The sequence below is a fragment of the Meleagris gallopavo genome, chromosome 19, assembly GCF_905368555.1.
Source record: "Meleagris gallopavo chromosome 19, MGAL_WU_HG_1.1, whole genome shotgun sequence".
In the NCBI taxonomy this organism is placed as follows: domain Eukaryota; kingdom Metazoa; phylum Chordata; class Aves; order Galliformes; family Phasianidae; genus Meleagris; species Meleagris gallopavo.
Genome location: NC_139422.1, coordinates 1464578 through 1492323, shown reverse-complemented (window position 1 = coordinate 1492323; position 27746 = coordinate 1464578). Strand labels below are relative to the sequence as shown.

At 42.0% G+C, this 27746-nt stretch overlaps 1 protein-coding gene across 1 annotated transcript in view; it reads right to left on the bottom strand.

Annotated features, from left to right (window-relative positions):
- The window catches only part of PNPLA7 (patatin like domain 7, lysophospholipase), a 116993-nt gene that overhangs the window by 71020 nt on the left and 18227 nt on the right, over positions 1–27746 (bottom strand). The window contains exons 12-19 of the mRNA XM_085239727.1: positions 27085–27229; positions 26462–26545; positions 21831–21931; positions 20815–20973; positions 17102–17179; positions 16094–16299; positions 11267–11398; positions 9919–10042 (exon numbers count right to left, since the gene is read on the bottom strand). Coding sequence (XP_085095853.1) covers positions 9919–10042; positions 11267–11398; positions 16094–16299; positions 17102–17179; positions 20815–20973; positions 21831–21931; positions 26462–26545; positions 27085–27229 — 1029 coding nt within the window. The remainder of the gene's footprint in view (positions 1–9918; positions 10043–11266; positions 11399–16093; positions 16300–17101; positions 17180–20814; positions 20974–21830; positions 21932–26461; positions 26546–27084; positions 27230–27746) is intronic.

The window sequence follows — 27746 nt, the reverse complement described above, 5'->3', positions numbered from 1 at the left end:
TGCAAATACACTCCACTGTCGTAGCTTAGAAACTACCCTGGGTCTCAGACACTGTACACCAAGATATTCAAGTTTTGCTTTGTCCTTATCTGCATTCACAGCCTCTACTTCTATTAGTTTTCCCAAATAATGATTCAGATAATGCTTCCTCTTCTCTGGAAGATGGAAAGTTCCCATTCAACACCCAGAGCACCTGTAGGATTGTTCTCCACCCTTGCTACGTTCTTGCTTCCCTCTTTGCACCCTGCACTTACAACGCCCATGTTGCACCAGTTCTGTATTTTTTGTACACAGGACACTGCCAAACCAAACAGGCATTGGTTTTTCTCACCCTTCTTGGGGACAGAAAGGCCTTCTAACCATTGAGTCAGAGTTCTACCCTGACAACTAAGCTTTTCTTCTGGTATTTATCCTTCTTAATAAACTGTTTGAGATGCTGCTTATTTGGAGGTGTGGGATTTGTTGGATTGGGTTTTTGTTGTTGTTTTTGTTTTGTTTTGCTACTATTGCAGTAGCAAAGAAGCTTCAGACAACATAACATTAAAATCTTGAAGTTGAAAACTTCAAGCCACATTCAGATTGATTTGGCTCCTCTGTCCAATGAACATTTTAAGCAGCCTTCCTTGTGTTTCAGGTACGTTAGTAGCACAAGACTTGGCAACCCAGCTTGCACTTGAATATGCACAAAATCCACCTGCAATCAGCAGATCAGCTCCTAAGATTAATTCCTGGTTACACAAAGGGAGGGAGGAAACGGTGTAGTTTTCAGACACGTAAGTAGATACATCTATCACCCTGGTTCAGAAAGAACCTCTTCCCAGACTGCTGTAACCATTTACCCCTTCCAGCACACAACACAGCTACAATACTTGTCCCAGTGTAAGGAAGCATCTGTGCCCTCTTTCACATTTCTTTTCAAATTCGACTGATCACAATACATTTTGCTGGAAGCAAAGAATACTTCTTTTGGTCTTCTGGTTCTTCTTCCACCCACTCCTCTTCCTCCCCAATGACAAGCCTCTATCAACAAGCTCTGCCCTTCACTGGTGTTGTTTTTTTATTCCCCATTGCCATTTTTTATTCACCCTGCTCTCCTTCAAATGATCCTCCAGTGCTCACGGAGCTCCCTGAAGGCTGCAGCCACCACCTCCCTGCTCTGGCTCTACTGGCTCTTCTTCTACCACCCGCCTTGTTTCAGCACCAAATGCCCACGTCCATTTCTCCCACGTCTGCCCTAGGGCTCCTCAGGTACAGTAAATACCAATGTTTCCTCTCTTCCACCCCCATCACATCCTCAGAAGTCTGTCTGCGCAACACTGCCTTTATTGCATCTCCTCTAAGAGATGTATGAAGCCATGCTTTGAGTGCTATTAATAATTTGCATGGAGGACCACGTGGAAATTTTGAGTGTTACTCCGTGGTCCTTGTAGCTGATGGCACACTTCATGCAGAAGGTGGTCCCTCCTTCACTGCAGTTCTGCTGGTGCTACTGCTAACAACAGAAGAAAAAACCCACAGACAGACCTATGCTCTTTTTACTGTTCCTTCCAGTTAATTCTGACAGGCTTTTTTTCCATCTTCTCCTAATTCAGCATTAAATAGTGATGAAAACACACATGACGCATCACGTACGATGCCAATGATTCACAACCTTGGCTTACAAGCTTTTACAAAGAAAAAGTGCTATAAATCCTTTAAAACAAGGGAAGAAAGCAATTTATATTCTCACGACCTCTTCTGACTCCACTTTCAACAGTCATCCCTGACAGTTCCTCCAGCTCTCTCCAAATTACACAGTTGGAAAGTAACATCCAGCAAGTAGTACCCTGTCTGCTATAAGCTGGTCTAACTACTCCAAATTCCTTTTTGAGCCACATCCAACAAAACACTTTCAACGTTTGCTTAACTTCAGCATACGCAGCCTAGTACTGCAAGGAACCTGCTTCAGCAGGGGGTTGGACTCCATGATCTCCAGAGGTCCCTTCCAGCCCCTATGATTTTGTGAATGATTCTGGGTGAACATCCCCAGGGAAGGACATGCAGCTATCCACACGTTGAGCTGCTGGCACCTCAGATACACTGAGGAGGACTGGACCATAACCAGGGCTCCTTCAGGTTAGCCTGCCTTCAACCAGCATTAGATTCATAAGCTCTTTTAGTTCTTCCATGCATTCCCTTCCTAGTCACGTGGACAACACACTGCTTTCAGCTTCTCCTCCTTTATAGCTGTTATTTCACCCCAATAATCTTTTATTCCCCTATATATTGTATTTCTTTTCTCATCTTCATCTTTTCCTTGCTGTGAGCTCACAAAAAGCAGTCGTCTTTGCACAGCACAAAGCCCAGCCGTGCAGCTCCATCCTCCAGCACAGCACACCAGCCAGCACCGCAGGAGCACGAGGTTGGGGTGTCAGAGGACCCTGAGAAAGTCTAAACCCCAGGATTTAAGTTTAATTAAAATCTTCATCTTCCAAATCTCCCTTCACAGCAGCCCCAATTGCTGTGTGCCCATTAGCCTGGCGTTTGTATGCTTTAATGTTTTCATGCTCACTCAAGACGCTTTGGCAAGAATCAGCAGCCCAGAAACAAGCACCTAAAGGAACAGGGGAGGCCACAGGACAGCAGGAGACACAGGGGTGAAATACACCACCCAAGGAAGTGTAAATGCACCAGCAGAGGCATGAGATAAAATGTCAACACTGACATCTGCTGATAGTTTAGGAGGCTCATGGCAAAAGAAAAAACAAGGCAGGTAAGGGCAGCACACACATCCCAGCAGCCAGCACAGCCATGCAGACAGACAAGAGCCATGCATACATGCATTGTCACAGCAGTGCTTTTGCCAAGCTAGGATGGGAGATGAGGCTGCTGCAACTGAACACGGCCATGTAATCTAATGAATGTTACATGAAGGGCAACCAAACACTACGTGGAACGTTTCTCTTCTGGTTTAAACAAGCTGCTCTCAGGCCTTGCCTAGCTTGCCTGCAGCTGATGCAAATATGTGACTTATCTCAAATATGTTTCCTCCGGCCAGTTCGGACGGATCCGAAACATTAACTTGCCTGTATCAGAAAAGGACAGAGGAGACACTGCTGGAAGCAATGAACGAGTGGGAAGTGCAACCAGATGAGCTGCAAATCGATGCTATTTGTGGGAGCAGTGCCAGAGGATGAATGCAGTACACCATGTACTCTCGAAAGTTGTTCTAACAACCACTTTCTGCAATCCTTTGTGTGCCAAATTAACCCTGAGACCGAGGACATCCAGCACTTAGACTACGCAGAAAGAGGAATCCAAACCTCTCTTCTATTTATATGTATGATTGTGTATAGGACTTACACACCATAAGCACCTTCACATATGTGTACCTACGTATGTAAAAACAAAGACTGAGCTTCCTTTTGTAATTAAGGCAGTGGAAGTCAGGTTACTGCTTCTCCAGAGAGAACTGAGCCTGCATGTAGAAGCAGCGCGGTGACAGCTCTGTTACATCGCTGAATGTAATTAAGGACAGAAAAGAGAAGGGGTACAGCTGGGGAAAGGAACTGGCAGCAGATCTCCAGGTGTATTTCAGCTTCACTTCTATCTACATCTGACTGTAGAAAAGATGGGAAGTCACACACATTTCACTCCCCTAAACCAACAGAAAGCCTACCTACAAAAGTGCACTTCTCTCCCCATCCATCCCACCCCCTTCCCCCCCAAAAAACACCCAACAGCAGCCATTAAATGTATGCAGGTTGTCTGAAAAGCATCTGCAAGCATTGTGCCACTGACAAGCACCCAGCACATTCCTGTTTTGATTGAAAGGTGCTCGAACGTCAGCAAAAGGAGAGAACAGAGCACCCTGACCTGCTCAAATGCCTTCTGACAAGGGTAAGGTCTGACTGCCTTCGACTCAGCTGCGCATCACAAGAACAGCAAACCCAGCTGCAACTTCAGCAACATCCTTCCCCATCCTTCACTGCTGACTCTTTCTCCACAAATACTGTTTCTCACCTCCGCTTCCTGCTGTTTGTAAGCCTCCAAGCACTGCCATGATGGAAGGGATCCCATTTCTCTCCCTTGCTTAATGTCACTTGCCAAAGAGACAAGTTGTAAGGAAAGAAAAAAAAAATAAAAATGTTACTAACAACTTCTACATGTGTTTTGCAAAGGTTGAAGGGGATGTGGTGTCAACTACACCACTCGCAAAGCAGCTTAGTTTGAGATGCAATCTTCCTCAAAATGGAAAGGAGAAAGGAGCAGAACACAGGGGAAATGTGAGATGGTCCTGAAGAGGTGACCAGAAGCTGTATTGCAGAATTAGTTGACAGATGGATAATAGCCATGACATAATGAAAAGAGAGTTTGTCTGGAAGAAGGGAGACATGAAGGAATGATCGTTTGATGAAAGAAATCCAGTCTCTGAAACCCAGCAGGTCACCACCCCGCTGCTGCCTGCCATCACAGACCCTAATATTCTCTCAAGATCATTTGGCTGAGGAGCTTTATTGGAGGCACCTCCAAAACCAAATGACTTCCTCTCACAGTATCAACACCAGAAAAATTAACACCAGACCCTACCTGCGTTCTTTGCAGTCAGTGAATAGACTGCTAAACTGCACCACAACCATCTTCAGCTATCATCTCCTGCTTACATCAGCTGTCAGAACCTCACAGAATCACAGAATGGCCAGGGTTGGAAGGGACCTCAAGGATCATGAAGCTCCAACTCCCTGCCACATGCAGGGCCACCAACTCCACATTTAATACCAAACCAGGCTGCCCAGGGCCCCATCCAACCTGGCCTTGAACACCTCCAAGGATGGACGGGGATCCACAGCCTCTCTGGCAGCTGTTCCAGCACCTCACCACTCTCTCTGTAAAGAACTTGAGTCAAATCAAGATAAAGTATGAGTTGTGGTAGATGGAAGAATAAATTGTGGCAGGCATGAGAATCTGAAAAATATACACTATTCAACAGCTCCCAGCATGAGGAAGCCCCTGGGAAAGACCTGAGAAAGTGAGGTCCAGCAGGCTCAGAGCAATGACTTCCCTTCAGCCGAGAACATCCCTAAGGCAGGTCTGGAAATCAGGACACTGAGTTTCTAATTTCAGTCTGACACAAATTCAGCTGTGCAAGTGTGAGCTCATTTCTCAGAGCTTCCCATGTCTCATTTCTCCACCGGTAAATGCTGCTATCTTTGTTTTTCTTTACAACTTCACACCTAAGATACTAGGCAAAAAATAATTTTAGTAACGTATTACCAAGACAGGCGGTGCAAAAGATGGCAAGAGAACACCTCCCTCCAGAACCACGTGTTCCAGCTCGATACCAAGTGACTTCTGGACCTCACCCACCTCCAGTTTCCACAGATACAGGCTGTGCACAGAGCGCCTGAGGTGCCATTAATCCTGAATTAACCTCTCATTTTTCAGTGCCTTAAAGCTTAGGAGCTGAAGAATTATGGTTTGAATATAATCACATGCAAGTAATAATGAAAAAAAATCTCCCCCTTGCAAATTACCAATGGAGCCAGCCCTAACAGAGTGGAACCTGCCTGGTTTTAGTGCCGTTATTGAGGGTAAAATGCTATTTGGTGAGCTCGGTGCTGCTGAGAGCAATGTATGGCAGCATTAACACTGGTAAGGAATAAAAGCCTGACAAGTGTAATCCCGATGCCAGTGTTCCCTTTGAGGATTAGTCAGCAATTAAACATTTCTAACAGCGGTACATTTCAAAAGGACGGTGCTCCAAACCCCTGAGGAAATCAGAAGACATTTATAGATTATCTCGGGTTTTAACTTTTTAGAGAGAAGAAGAACCATGCACACTGAGCTCTGTTAACATTAACGAGATGAACAGCTCAGCATCTAAAAACACCTGGAACAGCCATTATTTCTGAGTGTAGAGCACCATTTCCTGCACAGCAGAACTGGTGTGGTATGCTGCAGCACTGGCAGTGCATCTTCTTGTGCTGCCCTGCACTGAGAAAAGCAGTGCACAAATGCCTTCCTGCACTTGTTTTGCTACCCACAACTGAATGAAATCCTTTAAGAAAGAAGGGGTGCTCTGAGTGTTAGAGAGGGGCAGGAAGGGTCTTGAAGTAACCAAAATGCTGCAGCAAGTTCCCCAGCATGGCATTTCTGACAGCCAGCTGGTTTCCTGGTAAGATGCTGCAGACAGCAGTTTCCTGGAGCAGGTGGCTACAGATAAGTCTAGCTACAAGGCATGCAGCAGCCCCACTTTTAAACATATTAAAAGCTCAACAGCTGCCACCGACTCCCCTGCGAGCTGCCTGGTATTCAGTCATCTTAGAAACATTGCAGCCTTTCTTCAGGAACTCACTTAAGACGAAATGTTGACTTTCATAAAAAGCTAATTACATTGAAGGTTCCATCCCCATCCAGGCATTTGAAGGGAGCAGGCAGAATACAAATAGCTTTTCTTTGGCAGATTATTCTGCAGGACAGCTCTAGTTTGTTTTGTTTTCCCTCCTCCTTCTTCTTACCTAGCAATGCCTTTCCAACAACACAAGAAGCAAGAAACACCCAACTCAACCCATGCCTGGGGTTATAATCCCACAACCCAACTGGGATTGTAAAAAAACAAACAAAAAAAAACAATATAAACCCACACACAAATAAAGAAACAACAAAAAGCACAGAAGAATTCTTCTGAGCTCCTCTCAATCTCATTAGCTGCGCTGGGGCCAATGCTACATTTCAACCAGTGAGCCAGTTTGCCTGATATCAACAGGCATAAGGAACATGGAAATGAAAAGGAATCCTCCTTCTTGAAAGAAATCCACGAATGAGTTCAAAATCAAGAGTAAAAACTTCAATCTGCAGCAGTTGACCAAGATCAGAACTAAAAAGATACCAACATAATGTTTTAAACAACCTAGTGGAATTAGAATTTAATTTCCTTTGGAGGACAGCTGGGCATAGGAGAACAAATGCCAGCAGAGGTACCCTTCAGCTCACATAACTTCTTTATAACTTCATTATACTGTTAACATCCCCAGGTTTTTCACCAGCTCATCTGTAGGAAATAGCACCAACAAGTTAAAAGAGTCTCCCCCAGAAGGGACAAACCAGAGCCTCTACACAACAGCACTGTCACAAACTGTATTTAAACATGAGGGAATTATTGAATAGATTCATCATTGCCCACTGGAAACCAGACAGAAGGCTTTCAAACAAGTTCTGACATCACCTGGTACAGCAGCCAGAAGTGCCCATAAGTGGGATGAGCAGAGGCAAGCAGCTGGCAGAGTCCCTCTAGGAGGGCTCCCATCTTCCCCACACACAACTACTTGAGGCAACTCCAAGTAACAACAGGAGGAAAGCAAATTTCAGTTTCTAATCCGTTCCTCTCTCCTCAAACTGACAGACCTCAGGAACAGATGCCACTGAGTCAGTACAAGGAACAAAACAGTTTGAGCCACAAGTTTATCCTTGGGAGTGCACACAGGCTTGAAAATTTACATCTTGTTTGAAGCCCTTCACGTTTCAGGACTTCACTTCTGAAAGCAGAAAAGACAGATACTCATTTCCCATGTGTATGACACACAGCACTTAAAAGATGTGAGACAAAGGTAAACAAAAATACATCAATTACAAGACTTGTATCTTTAGTTAGTGCACACAGCTCAGAGTGACACGGTGTCTTGGAGAGGTTTTGGAGATGTACACATCACAGGTTGACCAAACTACCAGAACTAAGCACTGATTTGATTCCTGGAAGCACCTAGGCCCTTCTAGTGACTTCCTTTTCTGGAAAACAAGCAAAAGACAACAACAAAAAAAACCTTCAGCACGTTTTTAAAGGCTTATACTAGATCTTGCAGAATGGGATAAACAAATCTCTTTAAAAGGAAAAACGTCATTTTACTAATGCCCTCTGAAAGAACAACTCCATTAATCTTGGCAATCCCTTATAAATCCTCCCCCATGTTTTCAGAAGACAGCCAGAGCATTCAACAAATGGCAGCATGAGTCAGTGGGCCTGGGAACCATGGGTAGGAAGGAGTAGGTGACGTCCACGGAGTCACAGAAGTCTTCAAATGACTCAAGTCATAATTCAGATGCAGTTCAGACATAAGTCGTATGGTATTTCTGCACCCGTGCCTGGGAAGGCACCCACGAACACAGCACTGTTAGGGCAGACGCACACGGAACCAACCTCCCTTCCCTCAGCAGGTAGCTGAGCCACTAGGAAACCTTGTGCTGAAGGTGGCACCCCTGCTTGCACAGGGAGGGAAAGTTTAGACCATGTGCTTCATTATCATCATCCAAAACTTCTCTCAGAAAGCAGAACAGCTCAGCTGTTTTAACCTGGTAGCTCCAGAAGCTTGGCAGGGGGCTGCTGATTACAACCAGCCCACAAGAGCAAGGAAATAACAGCAAGGAAATGCCTGGCACATCAAAACTGTCAAAGCCTTATTCACACACTAGAAGACCTCACACCAGCATAATTAGCCACAAAAGATCTCAGCTTTTGTTCCCGCCAAATCACATCACTTTACCCTTAATGAGGCATCCCAAAGAAACAGTCCCAAAAAGAAAAACAAAGAGAACTTGTGAGCATGCCTAGCTGCAGAAATAGACCTGCTTCTCCAAGCACTGATCCTGTGGAGATACCCTGAACTACTGCTCATGTGTAACTAAAACAGACATGCTGCAGCCACTAGTCCAGAACACAGCAGATTCTGCAGGAATACCATCAGAATTGTTATCACATTAACTTCAGAACAACGTACAACTTAGTTGTAAGTTACCAGGCAAGTCAAGGTGAGTTGGGCACACATTAAAAAGGCCCAAAAACTTTGCCCTTGTTATTTGAAATCTTTTTACTTCTCTCAAACAAAACAGCTGAGATGTATTTGCAGTACAGGTCTCTGGTACTGGGAGCTGACCTCATCTTACAACACAGACACAGGCCAGTTCTGCAACCCACCTGCATTCAGAAACAACCAGTTCTCACATACTGATTGCTAAGCTGGCAGTGACCTCTTCTGTGCTGGGACACAACTTCTGGGTCTTACCTCTACCAAAATCACCACCTTTTGCAATCAGTATGATCTTGAATCAGCTCGCTAAAGGAAAACAGTCTACAGTTCTTCCTCTTCCTCTTGACCTCTGTAAACAAGAATTTCCTCCTGTACTACTAATGCCAACTCACGCTTTCTTTATTCAGAGTCAACCAATTCTGGCTATAATTACTATTAAAACATTTCATTTTCAGCTCAGAAAGTAGAAGAAGGTTGGAACAACACCCTCAGCATTTTGGAAGCCTTCTAGTTTTAAATATAAAAGTCAAGCAAATTGTGACTAGTAATGATGGGGGATTCCCACTTCAATCGTTTAACTAAGCCTGAGAAACTAAAAGACAAACAGGGGAAATAAATTAAACATGGATAAATACTACACTTTTGAAATCAAAATTTGCTTCAGTAGTGTACAGTTTCTTACCAGTCTGACAAAGCCCTGAAATAAGTTCTGCTAACTCAAAGGACGTTAGTCTAGATGAATCCAGTGGCTCAAGCCAACTCAATTTTTCTATGATACTAAATTTATTCAGATCAGTATTTAGTGCACATTCCCACAGTTCTTTCTGAATTATTTTAACAGCTGCATTCCTCTCACTGTGGAAACAAATGTAACCCACACTGGAAAAAAAAAAAAAAAAAAAAAAAAGTGTTGCCTGGGGATTTTTGTTCATCTGTGAGAAGGTTTTATTTTTTCCCTCCTTAAACCAAGTCTAACAATCCCATCCACATTTCATCATATGAATTTCCAGATAGAAGCAACTTCTCATCTTCTCGACTTGTGAAAAGTCTACCGCCCGATGACAGCATGAGTTCTGTTTTGTGTGGGGCAATACCAGTTTCTCAGCTGAACCACTCATTCTCCAAAACTGATTCTTACCACTCCAATTAAGTCTCCTCGGCCATATTCACCAGTCAGCTGCTTCTTTCCATCATCCATCCGTATGACGGAGCGCAGTCGGCCGTTCAAGACGATGTACGTGCAGTCTGACTTGTCACCCTGCCTAGAGAAAGAACAATCAAGCGAATTATCACTGCTCAGCAAATGCATCCAAAGCCTTCTTCATCTCTTCTTCAAGCTTAGAGACCATGAGAAAAAAGTTTAATCGACGTTTATACAGAACAAGGAAACAGGAAAGTGAAAGACATCCGTTAAAAAGTGACTTGGACATAGGTGGAAATGGACAGGCTTTCAACAAGTGGATGATGCTGGGTCTGGATATAGATAGCCAAAATGCAAGTGCTCTCTGGAGGAGACAGGAGCTCTCTGCTGGGTACAGCAGGTGCTTGCTGCCACTGCAAAGTTGATACGGATGCACAAAGAAAGCCTGCAGGTCCAAAAGAAAAACAAAAAACTTGAGTGGCTCAGCATTTAGATTCAGCTCAATGCACAAAATGGTTGATCATTAAGGTTTTCTGAAACATCAACTTTGCAGGACTAAGAATGCTATCTGGCATTCAGATTTCCAGCATAACACAGCACATGGACCACGTGCAATACTTCTGTAGCAGAATTAAAATTAATGCACGGAATTCCAAAAGCTTTTAACAAGATCTTAACTACAACATCTGTTTTGACACAGAAAGTAGTGACAAACTTCCATTAGCATTAGTGCTGCAGGAATTGTAATACACATTAAAATTACAGTTACATGATACACATACTAAATTTGACCTTTGCACCACTGCAATCATACAATGACTTAATTGCATCCTAGTACAAAATTCATAAAATCAAGCTTTCCCAAGGAAAACTTCTACCCTGAAACATAAAATGCAATTCCTGTTTTCAATTTACTATTAAATATTTCTAAACAAATTCTATTTCAGTTCTGTTGTTTATTTTGGAAAGGCCAAAAGACTCTGGATGATATTCATGCCCATGGAAATGCAGAAATTATACCAGAACATACAGCTGTCTTAATCTCTTATGCCACTTTAAAAGCATGTCAAGATGACACGAAGGATGAGGAAGAGAAGAATTTTAACAACTCCTGGAGACAAGTGACAAAAGCAATGTTGAAGTGTGCTGCAGAAAAAGAAAAATCTCAGCATGCAAAAGCAGATAAAACCTGATGAAATAGTTGATAAACTGAATCCAAGAGTTTTTATTCTATATATTGCCAAGGAAGCATAGCTCCTTAACTCTGAAAATCTGAGTATTAGATAATCACGGAATCATTAAGGTTGGAATAAAGAAAGATCATCCAATTTTGTCCGCATCTTACCTGTATACAGCCCGTCCAGCCTCAACTTCCATCCAATCCAGGGCAAAGTCGATTTGCCTCACAAATGAGGACATTCTCTTTACAACAGTGTGGGCCACGCCGAGCACAACGCTTGGCTGCTCTCGCATTATCCTAGAAGATGAGAAGCATTGTTTAAGTACTTCCCAAAGGAAGGAGCAGGTACACACACACAGCAATCCAGGCAGAGACGGGTGAGAGCCTTGCTAGCTCTCGTTTATGGACCAGACTCCAAAACTCCTCCTCAGAAACAACAGACCTGACTCAGGATAACATTCATGTTGTCCTGAAGATTGTTCCTCTCTGCCATCCTGCACCTCTACGTCTCTCAGATGTGCTCCCATTTTTCCCCTAGATGTTATTTCAAAAGTTCCCTTTTCCCTTTGCAAAGACCACAGCTAACAAAGCTTCTGACCTTCATACTGAATCTTCTGAGTGATGCTTAAAGGCCCCCAGCATTAAACAGACCAGATAATTTAGCACTTCTCTAAGCTGAAAAACGTTGGGAATGTTCTGTTAGTGATAAATGCAAATTCTACACTGACTGCTAGGCCTGAGGTAAACAGCTCTCACAGACACCAGCGAATGTTTTTCTTTCTTTCCTTTTAGAATGAGGATCACTGTGACCTGGCACCTTCTGAGTAAGCACTCCAACTCTTACTGAAGAACCACTCCACAGCAGTGAGCTGATTGCACGTTTCTCTAGATGCACACCATTAGGATATCTTTTCTGTTCCTGTGCAGCATAGAGAGCAATTGAGCTCTTGGAGGGTCGAGGCACACTACCAGAAAAATGGGCATTTCACAAAGAAGCAGCACAATTCAGAAAGAAACAAGTGGGTAGGCATATGCAGAGCCAGTACACAAAGGACACACAGAGGAAGATGACAGTTACGTTAAAGCCATACATGGGGAGAAAAAAGAAAGTCTGAAATACGCAGTATTTTTTCCTGCATCAGTGTTCCAGACATTCTGCCTAGGAGATCCTGCACGTGTGGGAATTCTCACTAAGCACAAGTGTTGTGAGTGCCACAGTTAACCTTCCTACCCTATAAAACAGAAAGGCAGGGAGAATGGCATGGAAGTAGCACAGGCAGCCTTTGTTCCTCAGCTGAAATACAGCTCGTTGTAACCTAGGAGAATTTAGAGAAAGTCTGAATACTGACACATCATCCCTGAATGTGGTATCAAAAGCAGACTCATCGAGAGCTCTTCCCTGCCTGGATGGAGCACAGAAACTGCTCCGCAGTGTTTTGAACATGTCAGTTCTACCATTAATTAGCCCAACAGCTGCAGCAAGAGATCCAGAGCTGGCCATCACCGTGCATCAAGTGCAGCACGCATAGGTACCATAGGGAGCTTTCATGTTTATCACACGACTACTCTCCTTATCCAGCTCCTCAAGTTCCTCTTTTTGCAATAATAAAGTCTAGAATTTCCTCAACTAAAACCTCTGAATTTGAAACAGAAGAGATTCATAGAATTATATCCCTACTCTGTCTTGAACTCACCACGCTCACGTCTGTGCATTCACTGCAAGGTGAGTTAAACCAAGTATCAACTCTTAAATTCAGCTCTATTTAAAGTTCAGTCATCAAAACAGGATTACAGAACTGTGAGGCAGCTTTCCTCTCCCGTCCCTTCCATCTTGCCCTGAGGTTTCCATGCCCTCACTGCCCCCTACCCAAGATGCCTGCAGACAGCCCAGGTTTTGGTAAGCTACTACTGCACTCACAAGCAATGCTTTACTTACAGAAGCTTTACCACACAAACACTGACTTGGGGGAAAGGACAAAGAAACTGGAAAAGGCACCCCAGAATAAACACCAGAAAGCAAAAAGCCCTAATCCCTTAATGCACACAAAACCCCTACTCTACAACAACCCCTTCTCAGCTGCTCTAAAGGTTAAATAAACTCCCTGAAATCTCCTGAATGCTTTAGAGCTCATTATTTTTACCCTACTAGCTTATTCCACTCTCCAAGTCTCCTCCCACACAGGCTGACTGCTGTGATCAATAAAAGCCATTTATACCTTTCCCTCCCTCAAGATATGTATCTTAATACTTAATGCACTCTAAATGTAAACTGGAGAGAGGCTGCTTTTATTTCAGGCCTGAGCTGTTTATTATTTCACCGAGTGCTACACAGCTTCAAGAGTGCATTAGCATGGAAGGTAACAGTCCACCCTCACGCACAAGACAAGTGGATTTTTCTCTACGTTACCAGCTTAGTTTACTTCCTTTTAGGAGGCATTTTCATCTTTCTCTTCTGCTTGGCACATGCCTGGCACGGGGAAAATGAAAAGCCAAAGCTCTCAATTACAAAAGTCTGTTGCTGAAGGGTTCCTCAGACGATTGTTTGTTAGCAATCTAACCAACTACCAAAATGAAAGGGCTACCCTGGTGCCTGTGACAGCCTGGGACTCATGCAGATATTCTTGTGGCTGTGGATGCAATTTGATGCTCTGCTTGGCTAGCAATACAAAATAAAAATTGAAGCACTTTACTTCTCTGGCAAACATATGTGATTAGACTCCAAACTGTGAAATCCACTGAAGGAAAAGTGTGACAGAGTCCTACTCCCAGCACTGAGGAACCTGAGCATATTCCTCAAGAGAGCCTCAGTTACATTATTCACCAGGAGACACCAACGGTTGCAGTGTAGACACTGTACTTTTAGTACATCACTTTAGCAAAACATCTAAGGTATAAACTGTATAATTAACTTGTGTCACCCCCCTGTACTTAAACTTTACACGTACAGATCATTATTGAGGCACATTAGCATCACATGAAAGGCTCCTGCTGCAAGGTTTCAGTGAAAAGGACTTCATCTGTAGTGCAAAATCCAACCTGCAATTCTGCACCCTGGGCTCCTTCCATTACTGTGCTCTTTGCCTGATGGCATCTATTGACCATGTTCTTTTTGCTTCACCTTCCCATTAACTACTGAGGAAAAAACCAGGGTTCTGGGGCAGCTCAGAAAAAGAGTAATGTATGTGACAAGAAAGGAAGAAGGAGATGTTGGAGAACAATGAGAATAATAAGGTTCTGGTCAAATTACTTCTGATCAGTAAGATCAGATCACAAAAACATATAATTCCAATCCACAAGATTCTGAGAGAAAGCAGGACTACACACAAAACATTTGCATAAAAAGTGAGAAACAAAGCTTTAGCAACAAGTCTCTTTTCCCAGAGAGTTTGAAGCAAAAATAAAACTTACAGCTGATGAAGGCAGATGCTTTTGAAAGACTCTGCAATGACATTTTTAAATACGGGAACAAGAGTTAGAAATGAAGCTTTGACTTCATGAGAAACTGTGATGATTGAATGCTGAAAGATTCATAGAGACAGTACAATGCAGTGAATGGACAGCAGACATTTTAAAGAGAAGAAGAAAGATATGGAAAGGTCCACAAAATGATGACGAGGTGGTACTATGTTGTGTTAGAGATCACTGACAGATTAATGGAAGCAAAAATGGAAGTTGACATAAACAAGAGACAACTCAATTCTTAGTAGATAAGAAGGAAAGCATCACAAGCTCAAGCAAATAAGAGAGTCTGCCCAGGACTCTATCAGATATCAGAACTGCAGAAGAGAGGAAAAAGGCAGAAATTTGATGGTTGGCTGAGAATACAAAATGTAATTTCAAGTTAAGAACAAGTAGGAAAACAATAAAGAACTAGAAGTTTAGTGGAAACGTATCTAATATTTCATGGGATGGGACAACAGGGGAGTACCTATCAGAAATTAAACCAAATATCTAATATCCAACACACAGACTTGCAAATACACAGCTGATCAACCAAGAGCAGCACATTCAGTTTTGCAGAATACAGTCTTTTGCCTGAGGTAGAAAGACAAGGCTACAGAATAAGACTCTGGTAGAAATCATTAGGAATACAAACAAACAATTAAAGTCACTTAGAAAGTAAAAAGTACACAGAACTACATAATATAGTAGCAGCCAAGAAAAGACAACTTGAAGAAGCCCTGCATACAACTCCAGACTGACAGCACACTCAAGAAGTAGCTGAAGAAGCAGTTTAGAAATTGAGGTACTTGATTAAAATTATGTTTGTGAACTATTGTCTTAAAAATAGCTTCATAGATACATTGCAGAATCAAGAATACTCATCACTGATACAGGACACTGAGACAGACATCTTCCAGTGGTGGGTGTGTCTGGGTGAGGGTTTTAACTACTAAATCTCATTACTCACTTTAAGTCAGAAGTCAAGTATTATTTCCAGAAGGGAATCCATTTTGCACAGGAGCATTATTCCTTGATCTGTGCTGTTGGTCAGCATTGTCACCCATAGTTACACCAAGAGCACTCATTTACAGCACCTATCTGGGCCAATCAACTCTGATGGAGTCAGAAAGAGACTCCAGCAGAAAAGGAAACGTGCTCAGGAAAATGGCCTGACAAAAAAGTGCTTAAACCAGCAAAGAACGGCCTCTGGCCAGATTCACTTATTTGGATTATTAAGTCTGTGAATCTCAGGTCATAAATCACACCCCACTGGGCAAAATGCTCTGTAGACCTAGAACCGAGGAGATAATCACCATTTAATAGTGCCACTATTCCCTGCACTGCCTCTCGCTGAGGATAAAAACCTTTCTGATAGATGGGTCGGCGCTCATCAGAGCATTTTAAAGCTCACATACGTTATCTTGACTCACTACAAGTTGCACTGTAGTAGAATTGCGCTGTACACACATTAATCACTCACTATTGGTTCAAAAGAGTCATAAAATACATTTCAGAAAATTAAATGTTAGTTTCCATGGCAGAACTAACTCGTAGAAGTGGGACTTGGAAATAGACAGGAAGCTGCAGTCTCGATTGGCCTTGATGGTGTAAATCAGTGGTTCCCCAGTGAGAACAGCAAGCTGGCCCACGAGTTCTCCTGGGTGAGTAATGAACAGGCAGGTGTCCTCCTCAGAGTCGATCTTCTGCTGGTACACGTGAAGCATCCCCGAGACCACAAAGCAAACATTAACATCCTGGAGAAAATGGAGACAAAGCTCAATGAAGTCCCCAAAGATTTTAAAAGCAATTATCACAACGTACTACCATGGCCAATCTGTTTTCCAGAAGGCCCTCTGCAGCTTTTAAACCGTTAGGTGATAAAGTAAAATACGACAGTGAATTATTAAGAAGTTATGAATATTTAAAACTAAATGGCCACAATATTGAAAAATGTGTTTCTCTTTGCACGGTTATGAAAAATTGAATCTGCATCTGTAAGAGCTCAAGAAATAAAAAGAGGGTTGGGAATGGAGAGAGCGGGGTAATCACTGCAGCACAGTGAGGGATACTGCAGTTCTGCAAAACAGAATACAGCAGCATTCTAGTTGTGGCTGCCCCTCATTTGCTTTGCATAAGCTTGTCTATTTCCATTGTATTATTATAAACACATTATATCCTGAACATACTTGGCTACAAATAAATAACATGGAGTAATGACACCAAGGCCTGCAGCACAGAGCCTGGAAAAAAAAACATGAGGGAAAAAAAAAAAAAGAATAAAAAGCTGTTTGGCTACCATATCTTTTCACAAAGGGGCATAAAAAGGTAAAAAGAGGAGTACAAGATTTTCACTGAAGCTGTGGCCACACTGTTACTCTGCATACGAGGAGAGGCTGAGAGCTGGGATTGCTCGGGTAATAAGAAGGCTTGGGATAGGTCAAGGTGAGGAGTGTTTTTGTTCAGAGTGTTTGTCTTTTCTTCTTCTATGGTGGGAACAAAGACCAAACCAGACCCTCGTGTTCTCTCTCCCCCCACTCCCACAGGATCCTCACCCACCTGATCTCCCTGCCTTGACAGCACAGTCCCAGCAGTAACCTGATGCAGCGTCACTCTGTCATTCAGCAAGGAAGGATCCTGGAGAAAGGGATGGAGAAATACAATTTATTTGTTGGTTCCCTGGTAGATCCAATGTGAGGATGCATTTGAGCAAAGAAAATTGGAAGTATAATTCCTGAAAGATGATGTTTTAAAAGTATGTTAGCCTCCTCAAAATATCATAATTATTGTATTTCTCTATCCAACAGTCATTTCTTCCAGAAGAAAAAAAGCTCAGTTCTTTTCTGTTCACCAAACTTAAACTCTAAATGAATTTGTATCTTCCATTTGTGCCCCCAGACTCCTGCATATAATGGAAAGTGATCTGCATTATGAAAATCATAAAACATCAAGTTATTTTCAGAAGAAGGTAAAACCAGAAGAGACTGCCTACATCATGGAGGAACAGGGCACAATGAGCCAGCACTCAGTGCACAGCCAGAGCCCCGTCACACACCTCTGCTTCATCTCAAAGAGCCACCCATCCTATTTGGCATCCTGCATCCTGTTCAGCACCAAACCTGAACACTTCAGGACTCCTTCGCTTCAGCAAAACCTTCCAACCTACCCAAACCAGCACACCTTCCACAGCTCAGCATTCTGTCATCCTCATCAGAACAGGCAGAGCAAATCCTGGCTCTTGAGTCACATTAGCAGTGCTGTAGCCACTGACAGCAAGAGCTGGAAGTACACAGACACACAATTCAGGGCATGCAGGCACAACAACCTGCCTACAGACATTACCTGATTGCAGCTGAGATGTGAACACTTTGCCATGTAACTGCCATGGCAGGCTTTTGTAACTTTCAGTTGAGAAAAATAGAGCAAGAAAAATAATCAGATTTTTTCTTTACACCTACAGTTGATGAGAAGAACAGATTTTCATCGAAAAAAAAAAAGTTTTATTGAAACCAAACTGTTTCATGGGAATTTATCCAATAAAAATAACCTGACAAGCACTTGTCAAAATATTGCAGTTCAGCAATATCAACTCAACTAATTTCTGATTTTTTTTTGGCCTATATTTACACATTTATGGTTGTATAGGATTACCTATCCTTCTATAAAATTCTTAATTATGAAAGTATCCCATAGTAAAGACACAGAAGCTCCCCAGCCAGATCTACTTATAAACTGTCATTGCTTTTTTTGGCTGCATTAGTTCTAAAAATCCTTACAAAGATGTTGTTCCTATCTAAGACTACTGAAGTACTGAAATAGGTTGCATCCAAAGCTGTGAAGCCTGCATCACCAGAGATCATTAAGAACATTTAGACAAAACCAGGAATGACTTAGTGTTTGATTCTGCACAGAAGGAGACTTAACCTCCAAGCTGTCCTTGAAATCTTACTTTTGACATTGCCTCTCTGCTGAGGCAATAAAGGAGTTGACAAACAAGAATCACAGACAAGATCCATCTCCCCTTTCCAACAGAGAAGACCAGCAAATCCAGGTCCAGCATTGCACAGCTTCAGAGCAAGAGCTGAACAAAGTTCTTTGCAAGGATCTCCTCCATGCCAGCCCCCTGCCAGAAGCTTGTAAAGAAAGTTGCTAACACGACAGAGTGAATTTCACAGTGAAATTCTACCTTTCTGTTACCATAATAGACAATAAATTAGTAGAGGTTCATGATACAGAAGTGAAAACACAAACCACTTATAAAGGAAAGCAGTAATTAACTGGGACACTTTTTTTTTTTTGGTCAAAGGAAACGACTCAATTCCCATAACACTCATGCAGAAGATATGCCCTCCAGCATTATTTAACTCATAAAATTCAGATAAAGCCAAGCACATATAAGAGTGGTAGCAGACTGAAAATAGCCCATGACAAAGTCCCAAGGATTCGAGTTATTTAATACAAAGGAAAAACATTTGAATTACGTAGTCATGTAACTAAGGGTCATTTAAATAATACTTGCCACTCCACCATATTATCTCTTCTTCTCTCTCTGTATCATGATATGAAAAAAAGCAGCACCATCTGCCATCAAAACATGGATTTTATTCACTGCAATTGGCTTCTCTGAAAAACAGCATCTCAAAATGCCTCCAGTCAGCTGATAAATAAAATACCTGAGCTCATTTAAGAGAAGAGCTCCAACAATTCAGTTTCCATTGGTGTAAATACTGAATGTAAATTTTACAGAGTCAGAGTTTTCTTCCACTGCCCGTAGAAGAATCAACTTGTGCCACACCACACAGGAGAAATTAACCATGACCTTTAAACGTTTCCAGCATTTAGCTACGTAGCAGCAGATTCTTATCTTGTGAAACCAGAGTTGCTATAATATCAAGAGTTCAAAAAGCCTACCCTGTTACATTATCGTTTAGATCTCCATGTTAAAAGATTGCCTGTTAGACTATTCCAATTAACTTCAACTCTCATAGCTTAGTTGTTAATTACTGAAAGATTTTGCCAAGTTCAAAAACGAATGTTTGAATGTTTTGCACTTGGTAGCTTCAGTAATTTTGGAATTTTTGCTTGAGATCCTAAATGGCAAAACAGGGAACTACCAGCTGTATGCTGGACACACAATGTTTATGTCAGCAAAGCCTGAGAACAACCTTAACAAGAATGCAAGGCTGAACAGAGCAGATGAAAGCATACAGTTCTATTTTACTCAAGTTGTTACAAGAATTTCCTGTAAAAAAGGTTGTCATTTTTCATACTGACAAAGGCTTGAGAAGTTGAACATGAGTGTCTTAAGACAGTTCTGCTGGAGACTAACAGACAGTACTGCATATCTGAGTAAAACCAGCAACAACACAGAGCACGTATCTCAAGTCTCACTACCTCATGAAAGATCATGAACAAGATTTTGAATTTGTGAGAGAAATATGTCAGAAATCCACGAGAAAGATGAGAATCCAGAACTGAAGTACTTGAAGTTCTGCTGACAGTAAAGCAGATGTCGTTTGGTGAGAGCTCTTAAAGCAGAAGAGGAGGTTGCAGTGGCTGTGCCAAAGCCTCTGGCAGCATCAATGCACTACAGTTACTAAAACACAACACTGCAATAAATGTAGGATAGCTGTGATCAATTTAGACAGCTGTGCGATTTTCAAAGTGTGTGATTAGCTCCATCACCAGATACGACTCCAAAGCAATGAAATGAAATGCAACTGGAATCATAGGAACAATGAAAACAGTCTTGTTCATTCTGAACGTGAAGGTGAGAAGGTGAACTCAATAATGACAACTGTGAGGGCATCAGGCACTTAAAACCTGAAACAGGCATGGCACACAGTCACTGCTATGAAATGCTTTCATAGCCAACGGCCAAACACAGACATTCAGTTCTGAAATCAAATGAGACACTTAGGTGCAATGCCAAGAGCATTAATAGATCTAGGCATGCCTGAATGCCTTCATATAGCTTATTCACACACTACACAAGAGCATGAAATTACAGTGTGGCAAAAGTTGCACGCTTCCCACATGCACAAACGTGTGCACAGTGAGAAAAAAAATCCATGCAGTGCACTTCAGTACGGGCTTTTCAAACAGCCAAACAATTCAGATTCATTTCAGTCCCACTAATAACATCAACAGAATGGAGAATAAAACATTCAGCTGGTCTATAGTGTATCTGGGAGACAATTTACTTTCTAATGCCTGGCAGAATGAGATGAAAAGCAAGAACAAGGCCGTTTTTTTTCCCTGCAATAACTTACATCAAGTTTCATCAAGGTTGAAAGGTCTTTCTTCGCCGCTTCGAAGATGGCATCGATGGGTTTGCTATTACAGGATTCCTGTGCAGCAAGCTCACGATCAGTGTAATGGAACACTGCTAAAGGAGTTTTTGTCACCGTCACAGTCTTCTTCAATATGGACTGCATTGAACAGACAGAAAACAAGCATTCTGAACATTAAGACTGGCACCTAAGCAGCAAATACTCTCAATATCACGTGTTCTCACAATCACCACAACTGGTGGTCTAAGGAGAGGAGAAAAAAAAAAAAAGATTGGTTTCCTAAACAGAAACAGCTTGCTATTTGCATTATCTTATTCCTTTATGCAAAGCGTGGCACTAGTGAAACAAAGAAACTTATTGCAGTTTACGAAAGAGGAAAGTGTGACTTTCCAGAAACTGCCAACTTCATGGAACTCAAACTCCATCAAAATAGCGTGCAAAGGTGGAGAAAGACAAAGTGACCACTGAGGGCAAACTGAGACACGGTTTTTTCTCAGATTTAGGTTTTAAAAGTTTTACGGTCCCCGAATACTCCTGTGCTCTAATTTCCAGATCAGCCTTTGTAAATAAAGCACACCACAAGAACAGATTCATAAGTCACGACTGCAAGTCTGACAGGAAGTTCACAGGTTTATACAAGTCTTTAATTCCGTGCTGTACAGTAGGTCTGACTGATACAACACGGTTCCAAACAACCCTCTCCATGAGTCAGAGGAAGGTAATGTCTAAAAATCAAGAAGTTGCAACGGTGACAAGGGAAATTTCCCTTGCCTTGATGAGGAAATCGGCCTTTACTAGATGGGGAATTCCAGAAAGTTTCAAAATCTTCACTAAAAAACCCGAACAGTTACCAAAAACATGCTGCAAGTTTAGAACAAACCAATACAAGATACACAAACGTCACAACTCATACACATACATTCAAATTACTCAAAGGAAGAGTAAGGAGGTACAGTGTGAAAAATATGCTGGATTCTCCAAACGAAACAACCAACCTTTCCCACAACAGGACTGCTGGGAGCCTCCTCTGGGCTGAAGTGCACTCTGGCTCTCTCATATGCCATGTCCATGTCTGACTTCGCACCGCTGGAAATACCTACAAGCAACACAGATTTTTCTTCTCAATATTCCCATCTTTAGAGTACCTTAGAAATACCAAAAGAAATATCAAGCAACTTTATGTGCATCCTTGTCCTTTCAGAAGCCAAGGACTAAACAAAGTGGCACCTTCATGTTCCAATGCATTCCCTGCTTCTGTTTGACCTGGAAGGTCCGATACAAATTTCTGATTTTCCCGTTTGAGCTCATGAACACAATATGCACCAAGATGCCCACATCAAAAGATAACCATTCTGGATCTAAAGCTCATCGGGCATCTCCACCAAATTTACAGATCTGCCTCGGTGTTTCCAGAAAACAATGCTTTCAAACTTTTGTCTAAAGCAAAGAATATTTTATACCCATTGCATTGCAAGTTTGCATAGAGAAAATATTATGATCAGCAAGTTCCCCTGGAGTCTTTCCATGAAAATCATTCCCTATGCTTCCAGCCACGCCTGAAAGTTATTGGGGATCTTTTCTATAGTTGGTCCAAACTCTCAGTGCACCTTGCATTCTCAGAGACACATAGGAACTTCTCTAGCAGGTCTCACTTCATGCATACATTGGCAGTCACTCAAAATTTCTGGTCCTTACCTGCTAATGTTTAACACATTTAATTACATTTGCTCGTTGGCAGTTCCAAGCACTTTCTAGGTACTTGTCTGAGACGCTCAGTAACACAAACAGAACTGGAAAGCACTTCTGATTAATTACCTTAAGCAGGATACACACATACCAGCCTGATGACTCACACAAAAGTTCAGCTCTGTTAGATAGCTAAGAACCACACAGAGAACACAGCTTCCTTTAACAAATAAACCTGTAACAAATGCTATCATATTTCAACATCCAAAAATATCTCAGGAAATAAACTGCTTTCAGAAAAGATTCCTATCATAGAGATATTGTTCAGACAAAGAAAGAATCCAACAGTACCAGGGATTCAGACCTGCGTGAGAAAAGTCCTTTCCATGCTGCCTACAAACATGAACAATTCTTTTGCATGTAATAAATCCACATCTGTCAGCAGGGTTATAACATTACAGAATCATCAATCTCCAAACAAAATAAACAAAGAAACAAAATTCCAGCGAGCTGACCCAAAGATACCACCAGCAAAACTTACAAACCACACAATCAGGAGAAGTGCTCTTCCCACTAGGACCTGAATGTCATACACAGTAGAGATCTATACTGCAATGCTGAATTCTCCACATTACTATAAGCAAGAAGTGCTGGACAGAAGCAGCATGGAACTCCACATGGACTAACCTGACTGCTTGTCAAGTATATTGCCCAGCAAATCATAGTGTCAGCATCATTAATAAGACTCCATACATCAAGTGCATTTTAAATCTAAACACACACTACCCAACTAAAACCTAAATGTTCTGATGAGGGCCATGTAGGATGAAGAACATCATCCACTACTAGCCCTGCGTGTTCAGAATCAGAGAAAAGAAAAAAAAAGGAGGGATTCTAAGAGTGAAAGAACGTCTACTAGATTTCTATTCAAAGTAGGAGCCTTTAATCTCAGTCACAGATACAAGCTTCCCACACAGCAATTAATTAAACTGTCTTGTTGCTCAAATGGGAGTTAGAAAGGATACAGCAGAACAAGCTTTAACTAGAACTGTTGACTCAAAAGAACAGAAGGCAGTGGGAAACTCGAGAGTGGAATGCAATCCTGTTTGATGAACACATGCTCACTGGTATCCCACACACTGCTGGTATGGAAGTCACTGCAAAAACAATGGCAACTGACATATTCCTCAGCAGCACTTCAGCTGTCTCTTTCCCTCTGAGTGCCCCTCACAGCTACCTGCTTTTCTTAATGCAGGAGACAACAAAGCACCACCTTTCAGAACAAACAACGTATGTCACAGAAAGCAAGGACACTTGTGTACAGCTACAGAGCAGTTTCTCCCAAACAAGTTTCTTCCCTCTGCAGGCAGCAGCCAGAGGCAGTGTGCTTGTGCTCCCAAGCTGACAGAGCTCTTTCTCATAGGCTAGTCACCTCTTCAGGTGTATCTGTACTATTTCACACAGCTGCATGTCAGGGTGCTAGTTCCAAAGGAAGACAAATCAGCTTTCCCTCTTGATTAGAAAAAAAAAAAAAAAAAAAAAAAGCAACAAATGAAAACGACAAATATAACTGCTATATAACCTGAAAAAATTAGGTCAGGAACACTTATGGCCAGGAGCAGTGATGCTGATGAAGTTATCACCTAAAAAAGATGCCACTGTTTAATTTATTTCATCTAATTCTTTTGTCCTCCAGTTCAGCTACCCCACGTGACCTAATGACATCTTTCTCCACATAAAGCATCAGTGCACTTAGGAGCAGACTAGCACGGGTTGGCAGGATTGTATTTCATCACTTACCACCCTCATTCACATAGCTGCCACATTTGAAGTCAGCCAGCCATCCTACAAACAAATCGACATTCAAACCTCAGGAGCAACTGACAGAAAAGTGTTTTCTCCAAAATCACTTCCAGCATTTTTTGTTATTTCCAATCAGCCAAGCAAATCAAAGAGATATTATTGAGATAATAGCTCCTGCCTGACTCTAATAAAAGGTATTTCCCTTTTCTGAGAATTAGTAGTCAACATAATCAATATCTCCACAGCATGGCAGCAGAATAGAATCTGAAATAGGATTGTGATATTTTTATTACAGACACCAGAATACCTTCTGTGCAAGTTAAGCAGTGACCATAGCCTAGAAATCAGCTCTGTTAGCTGAGGCAAATCATAATTACTCTATCAGATACGCTCTTCAGTCAGGAAAAATTAATTTTCTTTCTCTGCTAAGCTCAGTGTACCCTGACATAACACTTAGGACAGACAAAAGAGAGAGGAAGGACAAATGAACAGTATCACTGTTAAAATGTGCAGGGATCCTTCCACAAAAAAGCTCTCATGCACGGACTCTACCTTAAAACCAGGCTGCATGGGCAGTTTTCATTTAAGAACCGCATTTACCTAGGGGAAAAAGCATCTGTGTTCCAAGGCTCAAGTAAACATTACTTAACTCACCACCAAATCAAGTTTGCTGGTACATTTGCTAACACACAGTGAGAAGCAACCTAGCACATATGAAAATAAAGGCAGACGGCCATGAATCACTTCAATATTTTCCCTTTGTTTCCCTGGTTCAGAAAGAAGGCCTGCTGATCACCACAAAAATCATAGATTGGCCCAGGTTGGAAGGGACCTCAAGGATCATGAAGCTCCAACCCCCTGCCATGTGCAGGGCCACCAACCTCCACATTTCATAGCAGCCCAGGGCCCCATCCAACCTGGCCTTGAACACCTCCAGGGATGGATGGGGCATCCACAGCCTCTCTGGGCAGCTGTTCCAGCACCTCACCACTCTCATAGTAAAGAACTTCCCCCTGACATCCCACCTAAATCTTCCCTCCTTCAACTTAAAACCATTTCTCCTTGTCCTGCTGTTATTCCTCTAGGCAGCAGCATAGAAGTTACCAAGCACAGTAACAACATCATACATTCACATAGCAGAAACTGGAGAGGAAGCAAATAAATTCTCTATTGTTAAAAATTAACCAAGCTGAGAAAAAACCCTCTACCTTTTTTCTCTGCTATACATACTGGTAACTTCACTTGCTAGCAGGAAGTGTTAGAAAACTCACCCTGGGGAAAGGCTGTAGCACTGCAGCCTCCCACATCTTGCCTCCCTTCTCTCTAACCCCACATTCACACTTTCACCTCCCCAGTTATTGAACAGCCACCATAAGAAATAAATGTATCTTCTGAAGTATCCAGGATAGCTTTATTCTGATTATTCAGCTTTGTGACTTCTATGTTGACAGTATCTCCATAATCAGTAGCTACCTGTGACCTCCCAAGCACCTGAAGATGGTTAGTTTGCTGCTCAGCTAACTGAAGATGGATGCCTTCCTTCTCGAATTCACCCAAGAAGTTCTAGTTTCTCTGCCTTGAATAAAAAGCTAAGCTAAACAACTGGCTCAGAGGAAGACATTTACAGGACAGACAGCTGAAGCTCACTGAAACAAACGCTGTGGGATCAAAACAGCAGAGCATCATAAATGCCTCAACAGTGCATTCAGTGATAAATCACCTTTATTATCCACTCTGAAAATATTCCCCTAAAAGCAATAAAGTCACGTTATGTGCTCTTTGGGACAATCAGCCAAGCAAGAGCCATATGTCATCTTTTCCATGAAAGATGATAGCAGATGTAGTAGATTACTTGGTTTTGGGAAAATCAATGAATAAAAGCTCTTCATTTGCAGGGCTCTCGGTAGCCAAATGGCTGCTAATAGCGACAGCGAGGGAACGCTCTCCTGGACAGAAGTTCATTTGTCAGTTCAGAAAATTAATGTCTGACCTTAGTTTCAAGCAAGTGAGGAAGCAGTACTACTGTGAGATGATTATTTAACATAAACAAGATTATCTAAGTCAATGATCTAAGGGGAATGTATTTTATGTAATGTACCTAATCTTATTTCCCGGAATTTAGCCAAGCAGTACTTACCAGAAGTATCTGTAGAGGGGGGTGAAGAAAGGCTTCTCCTGAAAATATGCTCAGGGTTTTCTGTACCAGAAGTCTTCAATGTATCTAAAGTATAGAAACAAAAGTTACAGAAATACAAGGGAGTCACTACTGAAATAAGTTCCACTGAGAGCAAGAACCTCTCAAAAACCACTACCAAAGTGTAACATATAGACTTCAATACATTCTAAAACACCAGTGTTAAACATTACATTTAAAGCAGTCTTCTGTTTTTAATTATTTCTTCTTCTAAATCTGGACTGACAAATTCAGCTCATGCTGTTTTCCTCAGATTAGGCTTCCACACCAACACTGCAACACAGAAGCCTGCTTCGCTATTACCTACAGTACAGAATTTTTGCAGCTCCCTCTATGGGGTCAACACTAGATGCCACATTTTATTTCTTCCTCCCACCCCCAGTATCCTTAACAGCACAGTAATAATCTCTTATTAAAGCTAAGGTTTATCCAAAGACTTCAAACCTGAAATTGATCCGTTAAGACAAAGCCTAGCTACTCTGATCAAATAAAAAGCCTCTGACAAATAGCACAGCAACCAAAGAGCAGCACAAAGACTAATTACTACCCATTTCCAGATACATTACCCATTTCTGATGCTTCTCCAGCTTTCTCAAACTTCTCTCCACGCTCCTCCTCTGACACATTGGACACCTGTCTTTTTACTGCTTTACTTGAACTTCCTCCAGATGTGACACTTGCCACAGAGACCAGTGGGATAGCTTGGTTCTGCTGCAAAAAGCAAGGTGAAAATGCAAACATGAACACCCAGCCCACTGCTTCCACGTGCCTTGCAAGACAGATGTGTAGAAAATACCATCTTACTCTGACTGCACAGGTATACTAAGGATACACTTCAACCTTTCCTACTTCAGATACCTATTTTAAAATAGCTTTTAAGCTGCATTCACAGCTCCCTTTTACTTAAGTCACTATCCCATATATCATGAAAGCTTATTACAGCAAAAGCAGTACTCCAATTAACTAGGCAGTGCTTCTGGAGGCACACTGGGAAGAACACAGCTCTCCACCAGAGGAGCAGAAGAATCTGTGAAATTTCCAGTCATTGCGATCTGTTCATGAGGCAAGAAGTTCAGGAAACACAGCCTTGACAACCTCAGGTAGGTAAAGTGACCCCTGTGGGTTGAGCCCACGTGCCAAGGAAATCAAGAAAAACTATCATGGATATCAGTTTAGTATTCCGTTGTTAAAAACCAAAGTATCAGCTGAGAGAGTTTTTGTTCATTTT